General features: G+C 31.0%; 1 protein-coding gene across 1 annotated transcript in view; it reads left to right on the top strand.

The window, feature by feature from the left end:
- The window catches only part of CNKSR2 (connector enhancer of kinase suppressor of Ras 2), a 265,051-nt gene that overhangs the window by 146,135 nt on the left and 94,051 nt on the right, over positions 1–24,865 (top strand). Inside the window, exons 9-11 of the mRNA XM_039852288.1 lie at positions 3,967–4,113; positions 14,010–14,143; positions 18,773–18,984. Coding sequence (XP_039708222.1) covers positions 3,967–4,113; positions 14,010–14,143; positions 18,773–18,984 — 493 coding nt within the window. The remainder of the gene's footprint in view (positions 1–3,966; positions 4,114–14,009; positions 14,144–18,772; positions 18,985–24,865) is intronic.

The raw sequence follows: 24,865 nt of genomic DNA, 5'->3' as shown, positions 1-24,865 counted from the left end.
CTATTTACATTTTCCTACCCATTCTGTGTATTAGAGTTAGAATGAATTGTGACTTTGGAAATGTAATCATTTGGCCCGTGCAAGAATATTGAAACATCTTTTTTTGCTGTTGAATTCACTACTTCACAAGACAGCCAGTTCCTTTATGGAGGTCTTTGATTATTAAAATGTTTTTCTTCATATGTATCCATAACCATTATCTCTTAAAAAATTTATTTAATTCTTTCCCATATTAGTGGATTGTATGCCTACATTAGTGTCTACTAGGATCCCTTTTGCATTCAAAGCTTCCTCTATCTCCCAGTACAAAAAGTCTTTCATTGCAGCGAATGTAAAGAATATTTTACAATTATTTCCCAGATTATTTTTCATACATCTTAACATGGTTACTAATTCAGGTGTATCCTGCCTAATATTTTAAAACTGTAGCCAGAAATTTAAATGAGAAAATGGAAAATTAATCTCGAAAAATGGTTAACATGCATTGATATATTTTACCAATTTCAATATACATACACCATTACATTTGACCCCTAACAAGGGGACTCCCAAATTTCTTGAAGTTGTATCATACATACTTCCCTCACTTTATCATACCATTTAGTTATATCCCCCTATAATCTGTCAACCATAATTATCTCCATAACTGTTAAAGTGAAATAAATTAATTTCAAGAATTCACTACATTTCATTATATGGCTGAAGATATGTTAGAATATCACAGAACCAGAGCTGGTAATCATTTTTCCTAGAGCTCTAGGACCATGTCATATTTGCCTGTGAATAGAACATGGTACAATCCAATAAATGGGATCAATTGTTAAGAATTATATATAGTAGAGAAGATAGGAAATAATAAAGAAATTATCCAAATTAGGGAGTTTGAGAAAGGATAAAGGTAAAAAAGGACTATTTGAATAAGAGGCATGAGGTCTGGTTGTTGTTTATGTGTATACGAGTACTGGGATGGAACTGATAGAGCTAAAACCTCCCTATAATATTGAGAAAAATGTTATACATAATATATACTCAGCCAGCTTTATTCTCAGTCATTAATTCCTATGTAAACCTGACTTAGCACAAGTATCTACTGAAATCATTCATTGAATAAAAACTCAACAGATAATTTAGCTCTTGACTTACTGAACACAACTGAATAATAAATTTGTTTTTCTTTTGCTAATCATCTAGAAGTATAATGCACAGAGCAGATATGCTTTCCCCATCACCAACTTTTCTTGTTTTAAATAGTGTTGTCCTTCTGGTTCTGCACATTTTATGGAAATTTTCCATTCATAACAAAGCATCCTAATTAGGTAATTAATAAAATTCATCATTTTCTAATTGGAATATTAATATTCATGGACTAGGTCCACTTATTTCTTTGATTTTGTTGTTTATAAAAATAACTCATTTATTGCCAAAAGTTCTGAAATAAAATTATAAAGATGAAAATACATATTGCAGCCTTTACTCCCCTTTAATGTAACTGTTGTTAATGATATTGTATATCTTCCTGTGTTTTCTACACATAAATTTTTTTTCACAAAAGTAAAATTGAATCACATTTGCTATTTTGGGACTTTTTCTATGCAATTTTTATGTTCCTTACTAGTGGACATTCACATAATGTACAATTATCGATGGGTTTAAACAGTACTGCAACACACATGTTGCTCATTTGTCCCTGCGCTTTTCTCCAATCATTTCCTTATAGTAGTGGAAGTAGAATTTGGGAGCCAAAGATACATACTTTATATGGTTCCTGATGTATATTTGTTTACTTTGTTTAACATGTTGCTAATATATCAATGAGAGTGGGAAGGCTGATTAAAAAATAGTAAAATTATATAATTTTCTGCCATTAAATAACATTCAACTATGAAAATTAAAATTAATCAAATTATTACTTTTATCAAAAAATAATTCCACTTTCTCATGGAAAAATAATTTTATTTTTTGGAATTGCATATTCAAAAAGAAAATAGAAAAAGTTTGAAAAAACAAGATGAATCAAATTGCACTGAACATTACACAGGAAAATACAATCTAGCCTTAAATATTTTTAAGTAGTCACGTAATCATATCAGAATAAAATGAAGTTGATGGATATAAATCTGTGTAGTTCATTATTGAGAACAGATATGCTGAAAGAAAGATATTGCCATCTTATTGACTGCTTTAGTATAGTTAGCAATTATTTGAATAAATAAATGATAAAAATGTGGTTATCATTAATAAGTTGTTCATAAACTCTTTGTATAAACAGTATGTTTTCTCCCTCCAAATCTGGAACTCAAAATCTGCTCATATTTTTTTTTGGCAAGCAAAATGAACACTTGGATTTAAACTCACTTTGCTTTGACTCTTGGCTTATAAAAATGGCTGTAGGGATGCTACTTAGCTATCAGAGGAATCGGAATCAATATAATATACCTTTGGGTGCATAATAATCCCCACTTATATATAATAAAAGACATTTGACCAGTTTCATTACTATAATTAATCTGCATTAATGTGACTTTTTAAAAACTGGCAGCTTCTAATTCATATTAGGCAAGTATCCTAATGACTAATATCTGAGATCTCTGAGATTTTAAGCATTATAACATCTCGCTTCTTTTTTATCCTAACTCTTTCTCTTCACCATCACTCAATTCAGCTATAGTGGAGGTTATAATTTAAACGAATCTTCATTCATTATATAAACCAAAGTCTCCTATTATTCGACAGTGCCTGTGCCCAGAGCTCCTCTTCCTCATAGTCTCTGGGGATCTGTGCTGCTTTTGTTGGAAGTGCTCATTCTTTCCAGCATTATCTTTCAGGCAAAAGCATGGTGAATAACAGACAAAGCACACATTCCCTTTCTTTTGGATGCCTAGGAAGAAACTAGATCATTTTTAAGACCATTTGCTAAAACCTGCTTGCAATCCAGGATAAATTTTGCCCCAGTGTATTTTTATAACACATCCTGGAAAAGTCTAATCCATTAGAGTTGGGATAAAAGTTTCTTTCTTTTAAATGTGAAATGTATTGTTTAAATCTCAGAAGAATAAATAATTTAAATGTGTTTCTTTAAAACATAGTTCTAGGATTTCAGTTACCCAGTAAGTGTATATCTAGTCCATCTTAAAAGCAAACTAACAGAAGTTATTCTGTGCTCAAAATTTTAAAAGGATGATGAGTGAAGTAATTTAACATGGGTAACAGTTGAGCCAGGTTTTAGGACATTTATCAAGCGCTTTGGTTTAATTATATAATATGTTTTGAGGTGATATTCAAATAGAACGGCTTCATTAAATATAGCACATTATATTTTAAGTTTATAGGGTTGTTTGGAATACATTTTTCTATAGTACTGCATTGGAGTAGTATTGCCTTGTCATTTTTTATCCTATCTTATAGCATGGTAAAAGGTTTATTTTGTCGATGCTGTCTTCCATGCATCAGAATGTTGTGTTGGTGTGTCAGTACCAGCTATTGGTTGTATAATATCAGTCTTATTTAGAGACACTTGTACCACATATCTCTAAAAGATGGTGATGAGAAAGCATGTGGTGTAGTTTGTAAGCTCAGGACACACCAAATCCTTGTTTTCAGGCATGCAGATTTTTAACTGGTATTTGTGAAGAGCTTGGATCTAGACCTTGCACAACATTAATGATGATATAATTTCTTTAAATTCTAAATTACTCCATTGGTAGGATATGTTTTAGACTCTACTTTGACATGGTAAATGTCCATTAGGTTATTTCATAATGATATGGACTCGAATGCAATAATATGGTTAATCAACTTGAAGATAAAATTTCTTTCTTGAATATATATCTCCTGAAAATTGATAGGATGGTGCACCGATTATGTGATTTTCATTTTTTTTTTTTACTAATCTTATTAAAGGGGGAAAACATTAAATCTTTGAATATTGTACCTCAATTTTATTGTAATGATTTTGCTGGTTACCAGGTGGGGTGGCAGTTGAAAAATTTGGTGAATGCACTACGAGAGGACCCGAGTGGTGTTATCTTAACTTTGAAAAAGCGACCTCAGAGCATGCTTACCTCAGCACCAGCTTTACTGAAAAATATGAGATGGAAGCCCCTTGCTCTGCAGGTAATGAAGCTTAATCATAAGTCATACACCATCATTTTAGCCATAGATTATCTCAGTAATGCTTCTTTATTGTGCCTCATCTCAGCAGCATATGGATTAATCTTGTATGCTTTTGAAAATTTGTTTATGAAATGATCTCTTCACAGCTTATCCTAATAGGCTTAATTGTGATAAAATATGAAAGTTTCTATAACCAAAACCCAAATGATAAAGAACCCTGCCTTAATTTGTAAACATTTAAAAGCATAATTCAAAAAAAAAACCCACACATTATTTCAAGGCAAAATATGGATAGAAATAAAAATGAAAGGTTTTATTTTTTATGTAATCTTCTATTTAAAAATTATACCTACATACACTTCTTGAAGAAACTAGATGACAATTTATAGAATTCTTTTAAATCGGGTCATAAAATAGTAATAGTTATTTATGAACAATAGGTAAAGGAAGTTTTAGGTAATAATTAAAACGTACCTACTACATTCCTCCTGACTGATCATTTTTCTCTTTTCCACCCTCTAGGGTGGCAAAAATAGGGAAATTGTTGCATTACAATTCTGTATTTTTCTTCAGCCTGAAACATTACTCTAAAATATTACTCTGGATGTTGATAAATTATATTAATTAAGAAGCAGAGTTATCTAGGAAATTATAAAAATATGATTCTGATTGATGAAAGATAAGGAAGCAATATATTTTCTTCCACTTTAGTCAGGATATAATCTTTAAACACATCATAGAAGAAATTTTTGTCCTTCATAAAACCTACATTTCTAAAATAGGCTATGACCTTTCTTAGAAATCTACTTTTTAAAAATTTAAATTGACCATTGAAATAGAACACTTACCATTATTCAGATTAAAAAGAAAAACAATATATGAAAATGTCATTACCCCTGCTATATAAATTGATATTAAACTCTGTACTAGTACCTTATACCATTCTTAGAATTTTCCCCGCCTAAAATCCTAAATTCTCCATTACATATGAATAGCCTTATAGATTATAATGATTTCTCATTATTTAAAACTTTTCTACTTATTGGCCTCAAAGTTGCATTATACTTAAATAACATAAAAGCATATAAAATGTTCTAACATTAAGGTCTTTAAATTTTTAATGTGAATCTAATTTCCAAATGAATATATGTAAAACTGTATTAATATCTCCAGATACATTTGACTTGCAATATATGTTTATTATTAAAGATTTTTGATGGTCATTAAAGTTCAGAGTTCGATGTTTGACTCATTAAGCCATAGATGAACAGATCAGACTTTCCCATCACATCATTTTATTTTCTTGCTGCATTATAAGTTGCTTTGTCGTTTCACTCTCTAGTTTTCTATTGATATGTCTTCCCTAAAGATCCTTCTTCAAAGTCTGAGAGTTGGAACCCTGAAGAAGAGGCCCACACTTTCAGCCATTAGGTTTTCTTCTCTATTATATGTGTAGTTAAATTTACCAATTTCTCTCTAGTCTCTTCTACTTCACGTTGAACACCAAAAGGACACTAGTTTCATGTTGATCCATGAACTCTGAGGGAATATCTCTAGAAAATAAATTGATAATTTGGTCCTCTTTTAGATTCTTTTCCATAAGCACAAAATAGAAAATTAAGGTAATGACAGTATGCAGTTAAGAATCAATTTTTATATAAAATGCTAAAATAATTGGAAAACCAGCATTTCTTTTTTGCTACATATGCATTTAGTGTGTGTATTAAAAGGTAGAGAATGAAGACTTATTCAAATGACCTCACACCATTCCTTAATTACAATATTATATTTATAATTATAAATATATAAATCTATACAAATCTAATATAATTATAATTATAATAGATTTTAAGGCACGGTTTCTAGGTCCATACCCAAATGCCAAGAAACATGCCTCATCAAGTCACTAATTATATTTATTCCCCATCGTATATTCAGTTATTCTGAGTATATTTGTAGATTTGCTTTTCCACAATGCTGAAATCAGATAAAAGAACATCAGCATTTATATAAGTGCTTATATGTATTGACATTTTTATAAATTTGTTATTTCGACTGAATTTAGTTTACCCGATATATATTTTCCAAGTTCAACCCCTTATAGATAAACAATACTATAGGAGGAGGTGGGGACATGCTTTCAATTTCTTTGAAAATTGCCTCAGTGGTTGAACTTTTTACAGAGCAAAAGGAAGAGTATGCATTTTAATTAAATACTTCCTAGTGGTGGTAAAACAAGATATTAGGAGTAAGAGCAATGAATAAGTCCTCTCATGCACTACCACCAAATCTCCCTGGAACCCGTTTCGAAGACCTGAAATTGTACCATCACTGAGTTCTTTCTTTATCTTAAGGCATTGGCCTATGTTAAAATATGAAGACAGTGTAAGCATAATGGAAACTATCTGGTCAGAATTTTTATAGAATGTAGATCTTGATACAACCAAAGATGGACAAAACCCGAGGGTACCAGGATCTGGAGATTGAAGGTAGACAACCTCCAGAGGGGGAAAAGTCAAAGAAATAGTGGGATGAGAAGGTCTTGCAGGTGGTCTTGGACTCTTTTGTTACTTTGCCTAAGTCCACATATTTTTCCTAGTGGCTAAGAAAGGATCTCGAATGTGAAACATAAGTGCTTAATGTAGTGACAATCCTTTATGCAGACACAAGCACCATTATCACATTTTTGCTTCTAGTGTGTGTACAAATACATTGGAGCTAAAATGCCCATTAACTCACCTAAATATAAGTCTCCAGTGTTCAAACCTGAAGAATTGGACAATAGGCCATTTCTTTTTTTATCAGGTAAACCAACAGTCTACTAAAAATTATTTAAAGGGTACAAATAGAAACTATCTGTGGCATTGATTTAATTCGATATGTTTACTTCATCTTTTTCTTATACCAGGTTTAATTTACCTACTAGCATTTTCAGATAAAATATGGCAAAGTTTGTATAGTGTGTAGGTAGACACTAAAACATGCATCTCAAAAAAAAAATCAACTTTGTTCTAACATAAGGAATAATTATTTTTTAAACTAATAAGGAAATAATTTATACCTACACAAATAAAATATAACTATATCTACCCTAAGGTAGAAGATTGTTAAGAAATACTCCACATTTTAATGAAAGAAATTCTTTCTAAAAAGTATTTTTAAAAAATAGTAACTTTTATTATATTAATCAACTGTAATGGTGAATTTTGATTTGGAATTTCTTATGAAAATCATGGAATTATAGCCAAATAAACAAAAGCATACAATTCAGCTTCATGCTCACAGAGCAATTTCATTAGTACATTTCATGAAATTTGGCAGCTCTTTTTTTTTTCTTTAAATTCCTGATTTATCAAACATTTTGCAATAAAACTGAAAGATACCTTGGTCAAATACTACAAGCAGGTTTAATCTGGAATTGAATTCTGTTGTCATCTGTACCCATTTATAAATAGTAAAGATGTTTTACCTGAGATAGAATCTTTTATTCTAAGAAAGGAAACCAGAGATTCCCTTATTTGTGAGAGCTGTTTTTAAAAACATGTTCTTAGTAGCATCCTCTACTAATGTCCTGGATTTTGGTAAGCATGGTGATTGCTTATGGTCAAGTTCTTCCAATTCAATGAAAAAATCCCAGGGAACTATGGGCAAAACTCAAGGTATATTTTTTGATGTTTGTGGTTTTAAATTTAGTGTGTGTAGGTCACAAGCATGCACGGGCGGTGTCATTTTCTTCTTAAAAGAGATGTATGGGAGAATTAGCTAGACACTGACAAGAATGTTGAATGAAATCACTGGGAAGAAACAATTTTTAAAAACATATAAGAACCCAGCTTTTTTTTTTTTTGGTAAGAATGCATCTCAAATGATCACTAAAATCAATGCTGGAGCTTATCATACTAATAGGTTTCATTAAACGCATTTTTATATAAAATAACATCAAGCTGTGTCATTAGACTTATGTTCCTCAACTGTATTCTAATCCAAAAATCTTTATCAATGTGATAGTTTCTTGTGTGGTTTTTGTGCTTTTTACTTAAAATTTTATTGCTTAGCATTACCTTCATGCAATTTTTACAGGATACTTAACTTTGAGCGGAAAAAGAAATGGAAAGCCAATAGTCATAGCAGTTGATTTTGTCTATCAACTGGTGTAACAACTGAAGAACACTAATCGATTATGTTACATTTCAAATACATACAGATATGGTTGAAGTCATTCTGTAAAAATCAAAAAGCATAAGCAGTAATATAATTTATCTTAATATCAAAGTTATATTTGGGGTAACTGAAAAAACAGTAACAAAGCTCACATTTCTGAGAGTTTTGTTTTAAAGGTGTGTTTTGAAGAGGAAGATAACTAATATGAGGTATGACACTAGAGAAGAAAATAAATTTTAACTAAAAATGTAATTGTTCTGACTGGGAGGCAGAAACAATTATGTTTTTCATACTCAAGTTAGTAAATAGCTGCAAGCAATTGTCACATCAAATTTTCGTTCACCAATAGTTTAAGCAAATTAATTAAAGGATCTAAATTACATTTGTGTTTTTCAGCCAAATGCTTTCAGTTAACACTGACTACAAATAATCACCTATAATGCAATTTTTTTTAGTTTCTTTATTCTTTAGTTTCCCATTCTTTCTTTAATTTACATTCTAAAAATGATGTTTATTGTAATTCAAAAAAATTGGAAGTCCGGTTTTAATGTTGCAGTATTAACTATGCCAATAAGACTGGACAGCATAAGAATAAATACACTGGTAGTAGTCTCAGCACAATGATGATTCAGTGGAAAAAGCCATTTTGTAGTGTGACATCTTTATTAGTTATATATTGTGTAACTATATGCATATTTTTATGCACACATGTCTATTTTTTACCCTATACAGATATGGTTTCCTAATTAAGACCATGGTTGGAAAAAAATGTTTGTTTTCTTGGTAGTCTGATAGGAAAGGGGAGGTTACATGCTCATAAAAGAAGACTCTTTTGTGTTTATAAATTTGTATTCTAGGAGAAGCTGTGAAAAAAACAAGTGGGAGAATTTTGAATACATGTACTTTCCTTAGGTTCTTTTCAAATAATTTCCTACTGAAGAAAAACTTACCCAGGAAAGAGTATGCTCAATAAATTTCCAAATTAGATCTAACATTTTTATATGGTCAAGAAACTTAAAATATTATATGCAACGTCTTGCCTCCCAAAATCCAGAATACATTTTCTATGGGGCATTTGTTTAGATGACTAAGAAGAGACTTGCTAACATAAAACAATATTCTGGTACTTGTGTGGGGAATTACAATAAAGATGTGTTTGAACTGAGTAAGGATTTGTGTGAATGTTCTGTGCTAGAATAATGTAGCATTGTGATGCATTTGTGCTTATTCCTAAGAGTAAATAAAATTAATGGCCAGGTTTTATACTTGACGTAATCACTCATATTTCAATGGGTATTTTCCCCTGGAAGGCAAAGCAAGGTCTTTGTGATAATTGCATTAGTGAATTTTAGAGATAACTACATAATCTGTAATGCACTATCTTAATCTTTAACGTTGGGACTCTTTATGTCATTGGTTTCATTCAAGATTTTCTATAGCTCTATGAAAGCTGGGTCACTTACCAGACAGAGAGACAACTAAATTAAGATATGCTTGCTCATAGTTGCTAAAATGTAAATGGTTTCAAGTAAAACCTCGACGTCAAATGTACTTATTTTAGTATGGAAATTCTTTTCTTATAGTCCTTAAGACCATAGGGGTTTCAGAAGTACACTGATATCTTCCAGATGTGCTCAGTTACCTTATAGATGTTAGAATTGTGGATAGAACAAAAAGTCTTGAGCCATCAGAGGATGTAAAGTGAGATTTCAGTGATCCTTTACAAAAGCTGAAAAGTTTATTTTACAATAATCACAATCTTCCAATGACATTTAAACTGGATGAGTAGGATATTATTACTAAAGTCATCACTCATGATTCAGAGGAAGATTTTTGCCATACTACATTGTGGGATACAAATTGAAAATATTTATGTAGTTGAAACTGAAAATATGAAAAATGTATGCATGCATTTTACCTAGTAGATTTCTGAGCCCTGTTGACAGTAGTAATTATCGTGAATTGACCTAAGGTTATATATTTACATTTGAAGAGATGCATATGATCACTTTATTTAGGACTCGTATATTTTAAGAGATGCATACCAGTGCCCCCAGAAATCTATCATATACTTGTTTTAGGAGAGTAACATAAATGCAAATGCATCTTCCCTGTTGGAGCCTCACTGAATCGTTGGAGGTTGGACCATTTTGATCTGAAAACTAAATGTTATGACAAGGCCCTTCCAAGAAATAAACCCCTTCGTATAGCATGTAAAATGGATCCATGTCATTCATGATTGCATACCATAATGGATCGAGTCATACTGAAGCTTCATGCTTACTTGAGTCACAAGATGCAGACTTAAAATACCCTTGTACTTTTATTCATAAGTGATAATGGTTCTTAATTCTCTTTTCATACAGTATTACCAATATAAGAGAAAGAATCAAAGTGGTAAAATAAAAAAAATTACCCTTTATTTTTACTTTTTATTCTAAATTGGAAATTCTTAATGATACAGTGGTAACTGCTTTTCTTATACTGTTATGAACAATTATTGAAAATAGATGTTGCCAAGAGAGGATAAACTATCTTTCTGTATTATTATACTTACACATTTAGAATTTTTTCTGAAACTAAAATATATGCCTATTAAATTTTGAATTGAATGCCGAAAGAACACCTTTTTTGATTTGAGGGATGCTTTATTTGTCACTCTGTATTTTCATACACATAAATGGTTATTGGTGATAGGTGTAATTTTAATGCCATTTGTTACAACTAGGAGTGCCCCACTGATAATTTTAGCTAATAGCATCATTTATTCTCTGCTTGATTTAGTGAAATTTTGCCTTTCATTCTTTTAGTCATTTAAGTTTATACTCTTTCAATTCTTGTCCAAAGTTAGAAAATTTTTGAGAGATTATAATTTTAAATTATAACAAATACTTCCTTTGGGGTTAGGTAGCTATTTCCATTTTCCCATGAAGCTTCTACTTTAATATACTTTATTTTTTCTATTGCTTAATGTCGATTTTTTAATGAGATTCTGAAGAATATTTGCTTTTTAGTTTAGATTAGCTTGACAAAATAGTACAATTAGTAGATAAAAATATGCTGAATATATTTTAATATTTACCATGTGCTTTACTTGACACAGGACATACTAATTAGCCAGATGACAGTTGTATGATAAACCAATTGAAATGTTTTCTATGATTTACCAGTTAATAAAATAACTATCCAGTCAAATTAAACAACAGGATTGACTAATTTCTTTTTTCCTCTGAAAGAACAAGTTGTTTTTTTCAACCAGTTCAATAAATTGAACCAGCTGGTACAATCAAACCTGTTATCTATTTAAACATATTTAAGAGTTTTTCTTCTTTGTATTTGCTAATTTAGCTAATCACGTTAACTGGTGACATTAATAGCAACTCCTTGCTGAAAATAGAAATCTAGAAAAAATAGCAATTTGAAGGAACTTGATAAGGCTAATATCTAAATTTCCTGGAAGGGGAGAGGCATATATAGACAATCTTCATAATAGTTCAGGCAGAATAAATTATTCTGTTGATCCTAACCTTTGCATGCCAGGGGCATTTAAAATATTCTTGTAACCACTGACTACTACTTCTTTTTTCCTTCTTTCCTTCCTTCCTCTTTGGGAAGATCAAGGATAGGTACTAACCAAGAAAAATTATCTTTAGTTCTATAGGTAAAATGAAAGGAAAGAAGTCTTCGAAATAGAAATAGTGACCTTAGAAGAGAAGAAAGAGAATAAAATTTTAAGTTGGATTTTTTTAAGTGCTTATGCTTTTAGAAATTGTTTTTAAGTTCACCTGTGGTATTAGAATACTTTAAAATAAGAGATATTGGAGCATTTAAAAAGCATACCAAATATAAATTTTTCTCTCACAGTGCATCTTTTGGCAAGTTTTGGAAAGTAATGTACTGTGTAATGAATGTTTTCTTTACATTTCTATAATGATGAAATTTTGGTCAGACTCATTATTTGATGTCATCTATATTTAATACCAAGGTGTTGTGACAGAGAGGAAAACAATTATAAAGTTACATCACAATGATTATATCTATACTATCTCTTAATACTTGATCTAAAGACTATCATTCAAAAATCTATTGTACACACATATAATACATCCCTAGAAAAAATATAGTTCTTCATTTCCTCAAGCTTCATGGTATTCCCTATTACCTACATAATCTCAGAATTTCCCGTTGCCATGATTTTTGTTTCTAAAAGACATGCATAGTTTCACTGGACAGTATTCCAAAATCAGCATAGTTAAACATAGTAGTCTTTACTACATACTTTCATGATACATCAAAATTCCTCAACATGTAAAGTTTCTGACTTTTTTATGTCATATGAGATAGAATATCATATGAGATAGACTATTACAGAGTCCCCAAATAAATTATCAATTATCTTTCCCTTCTCTCTTTAATTTCTATTCCACGTAGATTAAAACTTAACCGTCATTTTGACGCGATGTATGTTTTCGAGCTATTAAGGTGAGCTGTATAACAAGGAAGGTCTCAAAACTGTGAACTGAGTCATAAACTATGTAGCCTACCCTAGTGACCTACATTGTACATTGTATTTATGCTTGGCTTTTTGAACATTTTTTATTTGTACAAAAGTATTGTCACAATATAAAATAGTTGTAATATGCCATTTTTTAAGTGTCCAGCAATATGTGTTAAAGAAATAGAACTGTGGGTCCATTTAGATATGCTCAAAGTGTTTTCATACTGGCTAAAATGGCAACATCTTGTCATGTGAAGATACAGTTCATTTTGTGATCATTATTTTTGTGTTTGCAGTTGCACTAAAATTCTTATTTTTAATATGTTATTGTATATGTAGTAGCTAATCAGTAAAATTTGTAAGATAAACCTGAAAATTTGTGAATTTTAGTTTCACTTTAGGATAATTTCTTGAACCGCAAGATCATTTCCAATTACTGTGAAGCTTAGAATTGAGAGTGCTCTTAATGCATCCTAATGTATTGCTTAATTTAATATCAATTTAAAAAAAAACATATTTAATACTTAAATACAGGCATGAAAATGAGGTCTATAGATATGGAACTAAAAATTATTTTAAACAATGATAAATGTGTGTGTCTATGAAAGGTGAAATGATTGTGTCACAGTAATCACCATGCCTTTGAAGATGTACAATAAAATGACTTTGGAAGATAGTTAGTTGTTTATATTTATGGGAAAAGTACATTTTCATAGAAAATACTCTCTCATATTGGCCTTTCAAACTCCATTTGTGTAACCTTTTCTAAGAATCTGTGATATTCTGCTTAGGAGTATGGTGTATCTTTTTTTTGGGAAAAGGTCTGAAATATCTTTGTTGTATATCATTCAGGATGTGAGTGAGCTAACTCTTTTGAAAGTTACTCTTTATTTATCTTTCTTTCAAATATGGGATTCTAGCAAAGCAAATTTAATTAAATAAGTTTCTTATTGTGAGATAAATCTTCCTATTATAAAACACTGCATGGTACTAGAAATAGCTTTTACATGGTTATACCATAGAATAATTTGAGTGGGAACTAAGTGGAAACCTCTAATGTTACATTATTTATTTTCGGAGATCCAAATGAATATCCACGTGCTAAATAACATACTTCTTGATTTCAGCCAAGTTCAAAAACTTGCAGAAATAGATCATTTTAAAATGATAACTATGTGTCGTTGTTGTTTTGTGTGTTGTTTGTGTGCGTATGTATTTTCTTTTTCATTTTAACCAGCCTCTTATACCTAGAAGTCCCACAAGCAGCGTTGCCACGCCTTCCAGCACCATCAGTACACCCACCAAAAGAGACAGCTCTGCCCTCCAGGATCTCTACATTCCCCCTCCTCCTGCAGAACCATATATTCCCAGGTATAAAACTAACTATCATATTGTTCCAGGCAGCTTCTATACAAAGACTAACCTACTGCATGTAAACTGTAAACTAAATTCTCAAGGAACACCTTGAATAGTTTCTCAGTTGGGGTTCCTGAACACATTCTGGAAAATCATTGCTTTATAGAGAATGCACTTTGGTTTGTAACAATAACTACTATGTATGAAATACTATACGCAAATAACTTATAAACATCTCATATAATAGGAAAGAATAATAAAGTAATATTAAATAACAATTAGAATTATTTTAATAAGTGAGAAATAGGTGAAGTTCTTTGGCTAAGAAGCTCCTAGAAATCTCAGGTTCCTTTGAAGCATTTTATACTTATTTTTCTAAAAGAGAAAGTTATAGATAATTTATATGCCTTCTTAAATATATTTAATGAGAGAGTTTTTGGTTTTTTGGATGATGATGAGGGAGAGTGTTTTTTCCCCTAATACTTCTGTATCTACAATTCTACTTGATTTACTTCACTAATGTTTCTTTCAGAAAGTAGAGAGGGTTTGCAAGAGAATGGGTTGCCTTTGAAGTCTATTTTCTAGATTTCTCGAGACTATCTCCATTTCATTTCCAGATTCCTATTCGAAAATTTCTGGCAGGTGTGGAAGAATAGAACTTAATATCATAATGCATTCTGTCCAAAAGCATTCTGATATCCAGCCTTCTGAAATACAAAACAATTATGGAAAAGGGCCAGCACTAAATGGGGATAGTTAATATACCATGACAAAGAATTTGATTCAGTTTTTAAATTAGTCGTACAGTCATTCAAAACAATAATTTAAGGTGTCTTGTTTTCAAGCTTAGTATTAAATTTCTTCAGTTTGTAAAAGAACTGAAATTCCTTGTTTTTAATTAATTTTCATTATTCTTTAGTACACCTAATATTTCATTCTATTAGATATGATGGTACTGACATTTTAAAATTAAATGCTACATGACAACATGCCATGTCTGCAAATACCGTATTGTCTTCTAGTAATAAAACTATAGTCAGTTCTATGAACATTTTAAGTCATATTTTTGAGAGTTAAATGTAGATGTGGGAAAGTGGTTTATAAGAAGATATAATTTACTAAATTGGCATTACACAAATATTTCTAATATATACTTTTCAGTCTTATATTAAATTTACAATCAGTTGTACAAATCCATCCAATATCCTGGTCAAACACAAGTTGCATTTTAATCCTATTAAGATAGCATCAGACTTTCCGAATATGATTGCACGAGGAGCAATAAAGCATGTGTGCTTCAAATAGGAAGTGATTATTTTTTTGGTTTGTTTTCAGTTTAATTGGAAAGATTTTTATTTTAGTGCAAATGATTAAGAGGCCTTAATCTTCAGAGGGCTACATGTACAGATAAACATTAGAAGATTATTTTTATCAAATCTCTGCTGTGTTTTAATGTTCTTTCCTTTTCTCTTGGGTAGGGAGGAACTTGTTAAAATGGAAGTGCTTTCTAGGCAGAAAATATTTAAAACACATTTCAGAAGACAAAAGAATAAAATGATCCAGTTCTGTCCTCTGAGAGTGGTACAAATATAGTTAAGGCAATATATTGAAATCAATAAAAAGTTTGAACATGCTATTGAAAAATACTAGAGAATGTAAGAGGTTGAAGTATCAATATAATGATACTTGTTTTGTCAGTATTGTTCGAAAGCTCCATATTTTTCAGTAAAATTCATAATCGATGTATATTATCTCACTTAAAATGATTCTTAGTTTATTGTGTAATTTAACAGACTATTCTAAATATATTTGAGTCAACTTATTGTTACCCAGTCACACAGTCATCTGAGATAGCACAGTTAGAACAATCCATGCTTCTTTGTACCACCGCCTTGTATAAATTATCTGCATTTTTCGGTTTGGCTTGAAGTAATATTCATAAAAGTTTTTGCAGTTGTCATTCTTTTTATAGATATACCCTTGGCACTTTTTTCCGTTTTCTCATTTTGATTATGAATGTGGTTCACCTAATTTAATTCATCCGAACATATCTTTTTTCCTATGTTAAAAAAAAAATTTATTTATATAGGATAGGCATATTGGTGTTAATTTGAATTATAAATAATAGAAACTTCCTCATCTTAAAACAAAAAAAAGATTAAAATAGTAGGGCTAGTTGTCAAATTAGGTAGATTTTTCTTTCATGTGATTACAATTCTTTGAACACATTCATTTCAGATAAAACAATGTAGCTGCAAAAGTGCCTTTGCTTTATAAGAGAAAACACTTATGTATGTGAAGTGAGTGATATTTGGTCAGTTTTTATTATGTATCTTATAACTTCATACAGTTTCATTTTCATAGTCTATAGTGCAGTTTTATATTAACCAAATTTCTTTTCCTGTGGTGAAAATCAAAAATTTGTAGGTCTTTGCACAACTATGAAGTTTAAGCACTAATTTCTCATTAATTTTACTGTCATTAAATATAAAGAGTCCACTGAAGTAATACCCTAACTTTTCATTTGTCCCCTTAAATCCCTTTTAGAGCAAAAGTATAGATTTATTATATACATATATAGATATATAACATTAAGAAAAGGTTTTTTTTTAATCTTTACAGCAGAATGAATTAATACATTGAGTTATTCAGGGTCTCATGGTGTGAATACATACACATTCAGGCACACACTTATATACACAATACATGTACCAATTTATTTCACTGCATTTTTTTGGTTTTATTTTTCTTATTTAACTTTAATTGAGTGAATTATATATAGATGTGTTTGATAAATCTTCCTTGTGGGTTTAAGGCCCCTCTTTCAGATTATAGAGTAAGCAATACCAGCCCTTCCAATTTTCTGTGACAGGGTGTGCCCATATAAATAGAGCATGGTGAATTAACTAGGGCCGAATCACCCTCTTATCTCGGCTGCATTAACATTTATGTCACAGGCCTGATAGAAAATTCTGTTCATTCATAACCTTACTCCAGTGCCATGAGTTGGTGTGAGCTGTTTCCAAGCTAATTGCAATGTCAATTTCTTTTTGACAGAGGACTAACAGTAACAAAAAGTACCAGGTAATTTGTTCAGGAAAAGTTTTAGCTAGCTGAAAATAAAATTCTGCCTGGATTTTATATTTATTTTCTTTATGTTGCCTAAGAAGTAGCTATATAGTTATGATTTAGTAATAAGCAATATTTTATTTAAAAAAAAAGAGTGAATGACAATGTAAATGGAAACCTAACCTTATGATGAGTTAAGTACATAAGAAAGCTTGCTGATTCAGTCAGTCTTGAGAATATTATTTACTACTTTCTGCATATTTCAAATACTAGGAATATAGTTCTCTTCATTTGGACAAACCTAATCTAGACATTTGCATATAGAAGTAAAGTATTTTTGCTGAACTGAAACTCATATTTTGGTATTGACATTAGATTTATAAGCTCATCACCATCTTATAAGATGCTATGTATCAATTAAAATTTTCTTTTTTATGTTTCTTGTTATAATTCAATTTATTCTGTTGATTTAAGATTTTAAGTCTTGGCACTTGACATAAAATTAAATTTTTATCTGGCTTAATAGCAGATAAAATGACACTCTGTAGGATAAAACTGGAAACAATTAATTACTAAGAAGAAATAAAATTAATGATTCATAGGGGAAGAAACATTGCATTTACATCATAGTCCTATTCCAAAAGGCAAGCTTTTTTAACAAAAATTTCATAGCTAGTTAGTGAAACATGTAAAACATACAAGATTCAATATAACTAATCCTAAATGGAATCTTTCTACCAAAATACCACTCATTATGAGCCAAATCACCTGGACTGTGTGAGTAATACTATGTGTAAGTTTTAGAGATTCCATGAATTATTAGAGACCTTTCTCTTGAGAATCCTACAGAAGAAAATATCAACTTGCCATCATCTTAAATCCCATTCTTAAACTCCATGTTTTATCAGGTTTCTCCACTCCCTCCAATAGAAATGTTGCTGATGTGTAATGAAATTTTGATATATCCATTTAGAATTAGTTCTGTGAATATATATTTTTACTATTAAATGAGATAGAATTTAAATACTGGAGTAATTCTTTTCATTAAGGTTTATCTTAAATTAATAACAGCTGTTTGACATTCTTACAGTACCAGTTTATATGGTGCTAATTTGGTAGTCAAGGCCACAGTACCCTTACAGAGGTGTTAGTTCTTAAACATACCTTTGTTTTAAGCAGCACAATACTATGATGAATCAATTAGGTAAACTGGCAAATTAAAGGTATATTGTTAACATTTACCTCCTGTCTTGAGCACTAAAAGCATTTCCTTTATATGGCATGGTGCAATGAAAATGGACTAGAGCAGGAGTCAAAAGATCCATGACCTATGTCTACTGTATTCTTTATTAGCTGTGTGACCTTTTAGCAACTCATTTAACCTCTCTGAGCCTCAGAATTTTTTTTTTCCTACAAAATAGTAATAGTTAAAAATTGTCCTATAAACCTCAAAGAAAGTTTGGAAAGATCAGAAGACATACTATATGGGAAGGATATTAGTACTATTTTAGACCCTCTCTGCCACTTTACCACCCTAGCACTTTCCTACATCCTTCTCCTTTACCTTTTCTTTAGGGATGAAAAAGGAAATCTTCCTTGTGAAGACTTAAGAGGACATATGGTGGGCAAGCCAGTGCATAAGGGATCTGAATCACCAAATTCATTTCTGGATCAGGAATATCGAAAGAGGTTTAATATTGTCGAGGAAGATACTGTCTTGTATTGCTATGAATATGAAAAAGGAAGATCAAGTAATCAAGGGAGACGAGAAAGCACCCCGACTTACGGTAAGTGTTCTTTTCTTATATTGACATAAGAACAAATGTCTGGCATAGGAATCTCAATTTCTTTTCATAGGTTTTTGAATTATGAAAATTACTTGATAGCTTTTGTATCTTTGTCTATCATGTGCTTCTAAGTGGAATCTCAACAATGTGAGGTATGACATTAAAAATTATTCTAAATTTTCCAAAGGTAAGCAAGAACAGTAGCTAGTATTTTACCTCATTAATAATTTATGGAAATTTTTGAATCACATGTAATTTTTGTGTCAGTTGTTGTCCATTTAGAATAATTCAAGTTTTTTTTCTTTTTAAAAATGAAAACTTAAAAAATAAATAATAAAAATAAAAATGAAAACTTACTGATAACATGGCTAAAATAAAATTATCTCCTTATTCCTCAGGAATTTTTTAAAAATCTTTAAGATAAACTTTTCTGGGGAAAATTTCAACTACAGTTTTGTATTTTTTAATAAGCTGCAAAATTTGAGTGGAAGTGGATTTTAAATAGGAAGGACATACTGTATTTAAAACAAAGATGGGCTGGGAGTTACCATGTCCCTAGGATATTCTATCTTTGACTCTTGTTTTTCCATGCATGACCAAGCAAGTAACCCATTCACAAACACTTAAAATTGATAGAGTGTGTCTAAAAGAGTGGCAAATAAAGTTGCCTAAAGTTGAAGTAGTTAAACCTATGGTCCTATTGCAAGAATGAATGGATCGAATTGGAAATCTGTGCTCTTCTCTTTCCAGTTTTCAAACTAATCATTTTTTGTGAGGACCTTAGGGAAGTAGACGGTCCTTGCTCATTAGCCCAGATGTGATCAGTGGGAGCTGAGCAGAAGGAAAAATTGTTTTTAACATTCTCTTTCTACCTGTCCCCCTTACTTAACCGCCATGGCCATATGCCTCCCTGCTGTGTTCCCAAAAAGATTGGTTAACATGTACCTTAATTAATATACATGCCTTATTTCCTTATAGCTCTTTGGTAATAATTATGTATGAAAAGTTTTGCTCAAAATGATCCTAAAGAATAGGAACCATACTTACTTTACTTTGTGTTATTCTCTGTATGCACACTTTTCTATCATAAGAATAAGCAATGGTGTTTTTTAGCATAGCTTCTTAATTTTACTACTCTGATGGCACTTATTTTGAACTGTCATAATGTGAATGTATTTACCTTTGCTTTTCTCCCCTATTATATTGTAAACCTCTACAGTCTCGAAGCCTGCCACCTTTGTTATCCCTACCCTTGCCCCATCACATAAGATTTTTATTTTTATTCATTCATTCTACAAGCACTTATTAACTACCTGGCTATTTTCCACTTATGTTGAAGTAGATACGAATATATAATTTAAGGGGAAATTATAGTCACCAGATGAAGCTGATTACCGATAGCTTTATAAAAATATGTTTACTAGGTTCTTGAAAGGCTATGAATTGTTAGTCCCTTCAGATTACAGTTTAAAGCACCTAGTTCCATCATGTTCCATAAATCATACTTCTCCCAATAAAATAGACTACTGTTCAAATTTTAGAAAATAGGGATATTCTATAGATATTTCATATATTTTTGTTAACAACTTAGGAGAAAAGAAATGTATGTAGGCTTAAAAGAGGAATAAGAAAGTAAAAAATAGTTTTTTTACTTTTGATCCTGAAAGTTTTTTAAAAAACTTTTGAACCTGAAATATAATCTGAACCTTCAATGGACATACTTATAGATACTTCAGTGAAGATGCCTTGGTACAACCCAAAGGTCGTTCCAGATAACCAGCAGTTCAGTGTATTTACCTTTTTAAAAATCAGATCTTAAGTAATAAAATCTACCTGTCACACACAATAATCTGTGGCCATAATTTTCCTAAAGATTAGCTCATTCGTTAACTCATTCAGCTGATATTTGTTGTGCACACAAAATCAGCCAGACACTGGGGATGCAAAGGTGAATAAAACGTAAATTCTCCCTGGAAGGCAGTCATAACCCAGAGGGAAGAAACAAATAGAAATGCACTGCAGTCATGTTAGGTGAGTAGGAATATATGAATGAAGTACTGCAGGAGCCCAGGAACTGAAGCCCTGGAATCGGCCTGGGAAAGCACATAAATAGAAGTGACATTTATTCTGAGTTTTAAATGGTGAATAGTTATCATCTGGGATTTCTAAATGCTAGTTATTCCCACCAAATACCTGGCACCTTCTCAAACCTAGGTCTGCTATCTGAGGGTTTGTATAAATCGCTTAGCCCAGACCCTAAAGGCCCCAATATAAATTACTTCAAATCTTCATTACCAGTAATTGATGACAACTCCTTTACCCTATAAAGTGGTCCCATTATATTGACTCCCAAGTGTGTCCATATTCTCTTCAATTTAAAACTAATAATAATAAAAATGCATAATCCTGCTGAAATATATTGCAAAAAAACTAAAGTACCAAAAAGTTCACATTTGATATTTTCTGGAAATGAGAGTAATTTAACTTGTTAGCACTTGCATGGTACCTTAAAATGCAGTGTATAAGTCCTTTAGCCTCAGAGTATTCAACTTAGTTCTTAGTCATAAATATCCTTATCATGAAGTATGTGAACTTAGCCTCTATTACTGTGCTATTAACTTCAGATTATCTGTTTACTCAAAGAGGTTTAGAGTTACGATCATAAGAGTTTAGATCGGATTTTGAGATGCAAAAGAGAAACATGATATAGTGCCTAGTATATTCTTTTGCTTAAATATGTATGCACTTATTATATTCTCTTAATACATTCATATTTTAAAGTTAAGTATATAAAATGAAAATATTTAGGGAAGCTCTGTTTTTAGACACAGGAACAAAGAAACAGATGTAAAGAAAAATACTTGAAAATATCCTAATTGTGATATTTAAAATATATTTACCAAAAAGTAAGTAAATGATACCTGTTGAGCTTTTATATATGCCAAACACTGGTCTATGCCTTTAAAAGGCATGAACCCATTTAATTTTCACAATAACTCTGTGAGGTAGAAACAAATAGAATTCTTGTTTTACAGATGGATTAAATAACTTACCCAACTAATAAGTGGTAGAGCTGGGATTAACTATCCATGCATATTTATTGATTCTACCAGTGGTACTAGCTAACTAAATATAATGAAAATAATTTGCTAAATTGTAGGAAAATAATTTCCAAAAATTGTATTACTCCTTCCAAATTCCAGCATTTGATTTCAAGCAATCAGAACTAGGTCTGATTTTGTATGTTCTCGTATATGTTGTTTTATATTTATTTACTGGCACTATAATAAACATGCATTTACATAGACATGGCTCTGGCAGACCTTAGGAAAAGATAGCTATATTAAGGGGTAAATTTAGCAACAATGATGTATGTACTTTTTAAATCAGAGAGCATAAAATGGGTTTTACTTTCCTTAAAATATAGACAAGAATAATTTCTACAAACACAAATACAGTAGAGGAAGCAACCTAGATTAGTGGTTACTAGCATTGACTGTAGCATCAGCCATACTTGGTAATACTGTCTGCCATGCAATTACTCCAGTGCATCCTGCAGATGTTACTCTAGGCCTCAATTTTCTCATTTGTTAAATGAAGATGATAACATCTGCCTCAGAGAGTTTTTGTAAAAATTTAATGACAACACATTATAAATTGCCTAGAAAGTGCCCAGTATGCACTAGGTATTTATTTTCACTGTTGTCATTATTACATAGAAACTTCAGTGTTGCTAAGAGAATAGATCTTAAGTGTTCTCACCCCAAAAAAGAGAGTAACTCTGTGAGCTGATGGATGTGTTAAATAGGTAGATTGTGGTAGTCCTGTCACAATAGATATGTATATCAAATCATCATGCAATATACCTTGAATATATACAATTTTTATTTGTCAATCATACTTCAGTAAAGGTGGGTAAAAAAAAAAACAATAAAACAACTTAAAGATCTCAACATATAAATAATAATATCAGCCATTTTAAATTCTTTAAAGAATAAGATGAGGTGAATAAACAGTTCAATAAAAAAATAAGAAAATTTAATGTGACAATAAAAAAGGGGGAAAAGGATAGCATTAAATCACTTTAACTATTTGGTCTCATCTGCTCATTTATCAAAGGCAAAGGTTCAAATTTGATGAGATCAGTTGCTTGGCAACTTTTCAACATGGTAATATTTCCCTTAGCTTCCCCTGTTCACATACTCCTTGCCCTTGCTATTCCATCATAACACATTTCTATGCATAGAAATCTACTAAAAGGTAGACATAGCTCGCTGAGTCTTTTTGTGGCCATGAGTGGTCATATTTTATAAGAATAGGAGGAAAACATTTTTTCACAATAATATCACAGAATAGTATTGTTTTGAAGGAATCCAGGCCTTTACCAATTTATCGAATATCCAAGACTTCACAAAAAAAACACATGAATGCAGGCAAAGCTGATATTTTAGGAATGCTCCCCATAAATGTATTTGTACACATTGTGCATTAATAAAAAAATAATTTCTGTAACATTATATTGGAACATTTTCCACTCGAAACCAAGTCTTATGTCTCTGTTATCCACAAGAATAGGAAATGGCTTGAAATGACTTACAGCAGCATATGGACAATGATACTGTAAACTGATTTTCATCACTGCGAGGTGAGGATATTGTCTGTAGGTTCCAGAGTCTCTTATTATATTTCAACAACATTGCCTTTCTGTTTGTCTTACCACTTCATTCTATCTTTTGGGAAGTTAAATTATAATTTACAGCATTATTTCAAACATTACTTAATGCAGCAAGTATATATAATGTATTCACACTTATTTATTTCTGAATACAAGCCTGCCCTCATTTCTGTGAATTTTTTTTTAATATAAATTATTCTCCTCAGGTAAAAATTAGCTGTCATTCATCAGTTATGCTAGAGAGAAAAAAATGGAATTCCAACCACAAAATGTTTGTATTCAAGTAAAATGTACCATTTCCAAAGCAGAACTATAGAAATATAAATTAATGAATCAAAAATGTAGAAATATGAGATGTGTACTGTACTCATAAGAATTCTATTTCTTTTGACTGATTTAATATACCTCATAAGGACTGCATGTTGGTTAGCTTCACAAAATCATTTTGAACATCAAGCTGATGGTGATAAGGGACCATGTATTTGATGGAAAAGTAGTTCAGCAATATTTCGACATAGAAATAAAAAATAGACTGTTCCTAATGTAAAATTTAGAGTAATCACCTAGGGAAGGCACTCTTTCTTAATTTGTATAATTTTACTGATAGAAATAGCAGAGCATGAGTTTTGAGGTCATATAGACCTGAATTTGGAGTCACAGTCTTTAATAATTGATTTACCTTGAACTTGAGCCTTAACCTCATTATGATTTTGTTTCCCTATCAGTGTTTTTATGAGAAGTAAGTGATATATACTGTATGTCAAATAGCACTGTTCTTGCCTCATAGAAAGCACTCAAGAAATAGTGCCTAAATGGCATAATAAATTACTGCTGCTCATAAATAAAAATGGCCCAAAGATTATTAAGTGCTGATAGATCAGATTAACACGTCCTCCTCTCCTATGGGCTGGAAGTATTCCCTCAGTTTGGTTTCTCTACCTACCCAATAACTAACCAGAAAGCATAGCAAGTAAAAGAAATATGAATCCTTTTCTTTTGGTTCGATTTTGAAAAGCAGAAGAAAGAGAATTCAAATAGATAATAACACTAGAAACTGCTCTTATCCAATGCTTTTTTTTAAGTTCCATATGAAAATCACTAGCTCATATGCTAGGCAGAAGGACTTAGTTATAACCTCATAGCATCAGAATTCTGAAAACAATTCAGACCCCACACCTTGTTAAAGTTTAAGATTAGTTGAGAGAG

Source organism: Pteropus medius, unplaced genomic scaffold (genome assembly GCF_902729225.1).
Source record: "Pteropus medius unplaced genomic scaffold, Ma_sr-lr_union100, whole genome shotgun sequence".
Lineage (NCBI taxonomy): Eukaryota > Metazoa > Chordata > Mammalia > Chiroptera > Pteropodidae > Pteropus > Pteropus medius.
The sequence above is the reverse complement of the archived record's forward strand: the minus strand, read 5'-3'. Positions and strand labels throughout refer to the sequence as shown.